The sequence below is a fragment of the Triticum urartu genome, chromosome 5, assembly GCF_003073215.2.
Source record: "Triticum urartu cultivar G1812 chromosome 5, Tu2.1, whole genome shotgun sequence".
Taxonomy (NCBI): domain Eukaryota; kingdom Viridiplantae; phylum Streptophyta; class Magnoliopsida; order Poales; family Poaceae; genus Triticum; species Triticum urartu.
Window position 1 is genome coordinate 502,414,441 of NC_053026.1, and position 7,391 is coordinate 502,421,831.

Sequence of the window (7,391 nt, forward strand, 5' to 3'; positions counted from 1 at the left end):
GTTGCCTATTCACCCTCCCCCTTCTAGTCAACCATATCGATCATTTCAGAACATGTTAAAGACATCCACCTAAATGCAGATGTAAAAATACTTTCTACATAAGCATCCTATTTGTACAGTAAATGTTGATCTTGAGACTAGGGTTCTGAGTGGAGAAGAGATCTTCAAAATTGCCACATCCAGAGAGTATGTGAACTTCTTTTTAAATATCCATTCAATAACAGCCGCTCACAGACCACAGTGTCCTGGATTTCTTGCTAAGAGCAACAGATCAATTCAGCGTTAATTTTTGCACTTCAAAATTGGAGCGGGCTACAAGCACAAAATTCAGTAAAATAATGGTGGCAAAAGAAAGCAACCTCAAGATGGAAGAATAATAGTGAAACAAACAATGTGATTCAGTGTTACCAATGTACACAAAGTACCGCTGTTTCGTTTTTCAAGCAACTGTGAAGGAACCTACTATAACTTGCAGCTTGATACTTTGATCTGTGAGCATGAAACATCATATTCTATCAAGGTAAAGAGATCACTTTACCTAGCAAATCATTATTTGTACAAAGAAAGGAACAAATTATGCATTCATATACTCACATGCTGCACTCGGAGCATGGTATTATATTCTCAAACACCAAATTCAAAAGCTTGTTTATTACCAACTAAACATAATAGTTATACATATAGTAAATAATTAACCGAACTCCTAAAATTAGGATGCATAATGGAGCCAACATAAAACTACAAAATCCTCTCATATAAATATTTTCAGACATAATAAACTTTGAAGGCACAAAAGTACGATTTCATCAGAACATCCATCAGTACATTGTCTCACTGATTGTTCACATAAGGTAACTAACAACAAGTACCACGATACATTATTTCCCTCATCGGTGATAGCTACTCTATAAACTTAGTAGACTTCCCGTATAAATGCCAATGGACTTGGAATCTCCCAATTCTAACGAATCAAGAAAGGTGTCCATTCTTGGATCATAACTTCGCAGAAATCCATCTCCTGGTTCTCCACTACCAAGGATACCTTGTAGATAACCCTCTGCACTGAAAAATATCCTCCCATCATCTAACATTAGAAAAGGATACATACAAGGCCTAGCAACATGTGATGGCATGCTGTATTTCTTAACCCAGATACATTTCTCAAAATCTGTCAAAAACCACAAGTCCATAGATATGTTATGAATATTGTGAACCATAACTAAACATCCGTTCAATTCAGCCAATGATAACTCAATTTCAAGTTTTGAGTAACTGTAATCCTCGTTTTCTTGCACAAATCTCTGCACCTGTTGTGGACCATGTAGAACACCCCACTCTTCTGTCTCGAGGTTGAACGAAGCTACGCTACCAGACTCAATGGTTATAACCCCAGTTTCAAAGTATGTGGAATAGAAGTCCATCAAGAAGTACACCACCCCGTTGACGACCACACATCTTATCTCGCGACCAGTACAGATATGGGACCGAGGGTCCTGCTTCCTCCTCCATCTTCCATGGTTCATCTCATTAAAGGTGATAATCTCACATACCTTTCGGTCACCAATTGTAGAGACACGGAGTGCCTTGTACTCTCTGGTAGAGGAGACCTGCCCAAACGCACACGACTCGACTTTGCAGTGCCACTCTTTTATTCCCTCCACTTGTAGCTCATGCACCAATTCCTCTGAGAAATCAGTCGGCAAGGTGATGGTAGATCCAGTGGCCGGGTTCAACACCCAGAGATCCCGAGAGTAGAAAATCCAGTTGAAGCAGACAAGATCTAGCCGCGTGCGTACAACACGGATGCTATCGCCCTTGCTTGAGATCTGGCTTACCGGATCGCCCGATGACTCGTTCACTAGAACAATTTCGTACCCGGTGCTTGGTATCCGCTTCAGCACATTGCCGGAAATATCTGAAATTGCAACGCCGTTGGTCCCACTATCATCGCAATAGGCTATGGCGAGGAGCGGGGGCGCCGTGTGGTGGCGGGACTTGTGCGCCGTGATGAAGAGTGGGTCGAACGTGAGGGCGCGCCAGGAGGGGCTGACGGTGCGCAGGCGGCAGAGCTCCTTGGCCGGGATGCGAAGGAGGATCTCGTACAGCGCATCGGCAGGCAGGTCGTCGGATCTGGAGGCGGAGGGGCGCAGCTTCGAGGACGACATCACTGCGGTAAGTAGATCTCGTGAGCAAGCGAGCGAACCAGATCAATGATGGGTTCAGATGGGGTTGTGTGCGGAGGAGACGAAGGAGTTTGTCTTACCGAGAGAGGTGGCGGCGAGCAGGCAATCGCCGGAGACGAGATGTCAGAGGGGAAAGCGCCTGGCGGTGAATCGATGGCCGCCGCATTGGTCTAGGGTTTGGTTTAGGCTGGGACAGCAAGGGATCGATGCAAAGTGTCCGCAACTCCCGAATTTCCCAATTTCGGTTAAATAAAAAGGGAAACATTTACAACAAACGTCGGATGGAAGTCATTTGTCAGACCAGCCGCACGCCATCGATTCGCTTAAATCTCACGGTCAAGGGTGGTTTCGTCGTTTGATGAGATTCCAAAACAACCCATTCAATTTTGTCGCGCATCCTCTCCGATAAGGCAATAACACCTCCCGCATTGACCCCATGTCCCCGCCAGCCTCAAACTCACCCCATCGCTCGTCCTCGTCTCCATCGCCTACTCTCATGCCGCCGATCTTGCCAATCCCCTCGCCGTCCTCACCTCTTCATCATGAACAAGCCCCGATGTGTCATCCCAAGAGTGAAATGTGTCATTTGTCCATTAACTCAAACCGATTGCACGCTTTAGGCCAAGTAACCGAAGAATCGATCAATTTAAACCATAAACTCGTTTATTTGATCAAATAAGGCAAAACTGTTTGAGGGGGTAAAATACGGCCATGTGGCTGCCATGTCAACATACCTTAGACCCCTAGCGCTTTGGTTAATTTGTAGTGGGTGTTTTTTGCAAACTGGCAATCACAATAAAGTGGCTGAAGAAAAAAAAAGATCCTGGTCCATGGTACTCGAACTCGTATCGTACTATTAGGAAAGAGGGATTACCTAGAAGACCACTTAGTACAATTACTGGTTGAAGAAATGAGAAGCAGCTGGCACTATTTTCCAATTTCTTTACATAGGAAGTACCTCGCAAGCAAAGCCAACAAAGACGGAACACCATTCTGATGGAAGCAATACAAATTATGTACAGAATTATTCAGGAGTTCTTTAGCCACATCCAAATAGCGTGTGGCAGACATGCATGGCGTAGCAAATTTAGCAAATGCATAAGTTATACAGCAAGCATTCTATTGCGGCTTCGCATCTTCGCTGCTGATACCACAACGACGATGGAGCCTAGCCGACTACTACGTATTAAAGTTTCTTTCTAGCGATACACACACCGAAACCAAGATCGACACCAGGAGGGCCGCCGATCAGATCAGATCAGACCAGAGCTTACTCGTCCTTGGAGGCGTGAGTGGCGGACACCGTGGAGACCATGGAGTCGACGCCACACTTGTTGCGCACGTTCGAGCCCCTGCAGATCTTGTAGTAACCCTTGTCCCCCCAGTTCTCGCCCCATGAGTTCTTGATGATCCAGTAGGGCTTCTCCTTGAAGCGGGAAGGCGCGAAGCCAGACGCCCCGTAGCCGACGAGAAGGACACCGTGGTCGAGGTGCCTGCCGCAGATGTATGGGCATGACACTCCGCCGATGTATGTCTGCATGTATGCAGCGTTGATACCGACTGCACAGGAGAGGAAAAATATGTGTCAGTGGTTTCTAATATATATAGATTGATTGTTATGTGCTTAGAAACACAGATCTGGGATGTAAACTCCATGTGAGACAGTTATACTCACTGGCCAGCGGTCCATATTTCACAAGGTTAGCAGCAATCTGTTCTTCATCAACAGCGACAACGCTGAAGTTTTGAACTGAAGCAGCAATCTTGGACTTCTCAAATTTGCAGGTACCGTCCTTCCCGGTGTAAGGGTAATCCTTTTCTCTCTCAAGGCCACCAGATTTCAACAGATAGCTAAAGGCTGAAGTCATCAACCCACCATTGCATCCAGCATCGCATGAATCAGGTTCTGCTGGGTCGCACTGAAAAATTCACAATATGATGCAGTATATTAAGTTGAGGCGCCCATCAAGGTAACCAGGCAATAAAAGGTAATATAATTGTTCTACTACCCTTGAATTCGCATTGCAGAAAGAATTGTTCAATGCAAAACAGCACGGCATCTACCTTACTACTCCCTCCGTTCCTAAATATTTGTCTTTCTAGACATTTCAAATGACTACTACATATGGATGTATGTAGACATATTTTAGAGTGTAGATTCACTCATTTTGCTCCGTATGTAGTCACTGGTTGAAATGCCTAGAAAGACAAGTATTTAGGAACGGAGGGAGTAGTATTTTTCTAGACAACAGTTTCATGTGATACCAGCGGTTCTCGACTGGAGAAGATAGGTAAACTGAGATAAATACAAACAAACATGTAGTACCATTGAAATAAAACTAAGTAAACAGCAAGACAGCACGGGTAAAAGGCCCTTCAACAAAAGTTGGATGCCTCACACTGCATATGAGTAAAATGGAGCTACGGTTGATGTGCCCTTACAGGTACTAGTACGGGTCACAGAATCTTATACCATGTATTACACATACTAAATCCCATGTAAAAGAAATATTTTACAATTTGGAGTCATGAACCAAACATCGGGCACTACCAAAGGACACATCCTATGCAATAATTACATTTGTCATTTCCCTTATTGGTTTGATGACAGCAATATAAGACCTACCCAGCTAACAGTTTGCTTCTTTCCCATTCAGTTAGAGATCAGAATATCAAGTTAAGTGGCATCCAGTTCAATGAGTTGACAATATAGAAATCATCAAACAACTTCGGTTAATTACACAAAAAATTCAGTGGCTATGCCTATTCTGGTGGATGGACAATAAGCTGGATAGTCCATAGAGATCAAAGTGGCACCCTCACAGCTCACCCACCGAATCAGTGAATAAGCACAAGGCGCCTTGGTGAATACTGAATACTGAGTCACTGACCGATGATATGTCTGTCTCAACCTATCCATTATCCTAAATTATGACATCCATCCACTCACCAAACATTTTTATCTTCATCTTTATTCTAGGTTTGAAGCTATCATCTCAACAAAAGGAAGGCTTTAAGCTACCCCACCCACCACCACCAACAGGTTCTCCACAGTAAGTTTGAGGTGATTACTATGTTGATTATTTTGGCTCTTTTCATAAAAGAAGTCAATCGCTTTTGTTGACTGTTAACTAGTAATAATCTAACAGGATCTTGCCACTCTTGTCCTCCAAATTTCCCTTGTAAAGTTTTCCATGGAATACTGATCCCAATTCCCCTCTCAGAACTCACCTAGACCCTTTATTTCGTTTGGTGCGTTGCCCAATCAGAAGTCGACAACATAAAAAAAAGTCTACACCACCGGACAAAACATAGTGACATGCCACAAAAATCCAACCTATCTTGTGAACAATCAACCAATCACAAAAAAGGAAGAAAAAGGAGCCTCACCTCATGGTCGCAGTCGACCAGCTGCTGCTCGGAGAGCACCTCCATCTTGCCCGTGGCCAGGTAGTTGGCTCCCTCCAACGCCCCGGACGCGCTGAACGACCAGCACGACCCGCACGAACCCTGCAAAATCAACAAGGGTCAGGGACGGAGGCCAGATCGGGAGCTAAAACGGCCAAAGAATCAGGGGAAACCTGGTTCTTGACGGGGCCGACGGCGCCCTGGTCCCTCCAGTCGAAGTCCTCGGGGAGGCCGTCGGTGGGGAGGACGGGCGCGTCGTGCGCCGACCCGGCCATCTCCCGCAGGAACGACCGCCGGGTCGTCTTGAGGCCCAGGAAGGTCCGGCGGAACTCGGCCGGGGCGAGGTCGGAGAACTTGGTGACCCCGTGCTCGGCGGACGGGTCGAGCATCTGGTGCCGGCGCGCGCGGCGGAGGTTGGCCTTGAAGACGGAGAGCCGGTGCGCGTGCTCCTCCGCGTCCCTGTAGGTCTTCCCGAACCGCTGCACGAAGCCGAGGAACTGCGAGTCGAGCTCCAGGTCGTTGTCGAGGGGGTCGGCGCCGCCGACGACCTGCCGGATCAGGGGCTCCTCGTCCCCCGCGGCCGCCGCTGCCGGCGCCGGGGAGAGGAGGAGGCCCAGGAGGACGAGGAGAGCGGCCACGAGGCGATGATCCATTGGGGGGATTTTCTTGGTTGCTTGTCTGGGTGGGTTATCTTTGCTTCGGCTCCACTTCCTGTTGCTTTATAGGAAGTTGTTAAAGGAGATATTTTGTGTTTAGACTCCTGGGTGCTGTTCTTTTTGCAAACGGGCCCTTTGAGATTCATGGATTATCCAAAGATATTTTACTCCTCCTTGTTGGCCCCACGGTATATACCCACCGTGGACGGTGGTGTCCGGAAGAAGAAGCTGACTCGGCAGGGGCCACGTCTCATTTTGTGTGTCGAAAGTCAGGCTAGTGCCATTGGCAAAAATCGATGACCTGGCTGATGGGAACAACCTGCACACAAGCCGAGGCTGATGGCACGAGACCAACAAGTCGATGAACAAACCAACACCACACACCAGCCCATTGGTTCCTCGACATTGTCGACCATGTAACCGAGTTGGGGTTGAAACTTCGCTCCACTATTCGACATAACAGTGGATTGGGCCGCACCTCGAGTAACATCACTATAATGTAGATATGCATCAGACACGCACAGAACAGGGTTTCCTCCACCTCCTGTCATCGAAGAAGACATCTAGGAGCCCCTTATTGCACAGAGAGAAGGGAGATTGAGAGAAATACAAGGCAAGGTCATTGGAGCACCAGAGCAACTATAACAGATCCATCCGCCTCCTAAAAACCTACTAAAAATGACAAAATATCCATTCTAAAATTTTCCTAAAAGTCCTTGTATCCCTAACATGCTAAGAGGACCCTCTAAAATCATCCACATGGCATCTAAAATAGGGGGGAAAGAGGGGGGAAATATAAAAGCCCCTATAACCTCGCTTTATTAGCACCAAGGAAGTGTTCCCTCTTTCCATGCTCTTGATGCCAACCATCTAATTGTGCCACCCGCTTTTCTTTGCCAAATAGTCGCCAAACATATCTACTCACCCGCCATGGGTTGCCTGGATAGAATGCAATATGCAGTCTGCACGTGATCGTCACTATCGCGGCTTGGCCAACCGCCACCGTGGTTGCACCGCGGGATCTCATTACACCAACCCTCTGCTATCGCAAACTCATTCTCTCTTTTCATCCATCCGGCGGAGAGAACTCTGACCACATGCGTCGAGCCTGCGCCATTGACTTTCACCCCGACTAGGGCTTCGT

The 7,391-nt window shown here is 46.9% G+C and overlaps 2 protein-coding genes across 2 annotated transcripts; both read right to left on the bottom strand.

The window, feature by feature from the left end:
- Nucleotides 1–775: 775 nt before the first annotated feature.
- LOC125510144 (putative F-box protein At1g47765) lies at nucleotides 776–2,620 on the bottom strand. Its single transcript, XM_048675236.1, has 2 exons — nucleotides 2,264–2,620; nucleotides 776–2,167 (listed from the first exon to the last, which is right to left on the bottom strand). The coding sequence occupies exon 2, from the start codon at nucleotides 2,163–2,165 to the stop codon at nucleotides 906–908; it is 1,260 nt and encodes a 419-aa protein (XP_048531193.1). The 5' UTR covers nucleotides 2,166–2,167; nucleotides 2,264–2,620; the 3' UTR covers nucleotides 776–905.
- Nucleotides 2,621–3,085: 465 nt separating this feature from the next.
- LOC125510145 (cysteine proteinase 1-like) lies at nucleotides 3,086–6,305 on the bottom strand. Its single transcript, XM_048675237.1, has 4 exons — nucleotides 5,765–6,305; nucleotides 5,574–5,693; nucleotides 3,859–4,102; nucleotides 3,086–3,743 (listed from the first exon to the last, which is right to left on the bottom strand). Exons 1-4 carry the CDS (start codon nucleotides 6,242–6,244, stop codon nucleotides 3,454–3,456), a joined length of 1,134 nt encoding a protein of 377 aa, XP_048531194.1. The 5' UTR covers nucleotides 6,245–6,305; the 3' UTR covers nucleotides 3,086–3,453.
- Between the last annotated feature and the right edge of the window lie 1,086 nt (nucleotides 6,306–7,391).

What these genes read in the sequence shown, in the direction of transcription:
- LOC125510144 (XM_048675236.1), bottom strand. Translation starts at nt 2,165, where the DNA reads ATGTCGTCCTCGAAGCTGCGCCCCTCCGCCTCCAGATCCGACGACCTG.
- LOC125510145 (XM_048675237.1), bottom strand. Translation starts at nt 6,244, where the DNA reads ATGGATCATCGCCTCGTGGCCGCTCTCCTCGTCCTCCTGGGCCTCCTC. An exon ending in TCGGCCCCGTCAAGAACCAG is followed by an intron (nt 5,694 to 5,764) that starts GTTTCCCCTGAT and finishes TTGATTTTGCAG; the next exon opens with GGTTCGTGCGGGTCGTGCTG. An exon ending in GAAATATGGACCGCTGGCCA is followed by an intron (nt 3,744 to 3,858) that starts GTGAGTATAACT and finishes TCTCCTGTGCAG; the next exon opens with TCGGTATCAACGCTGCATAC.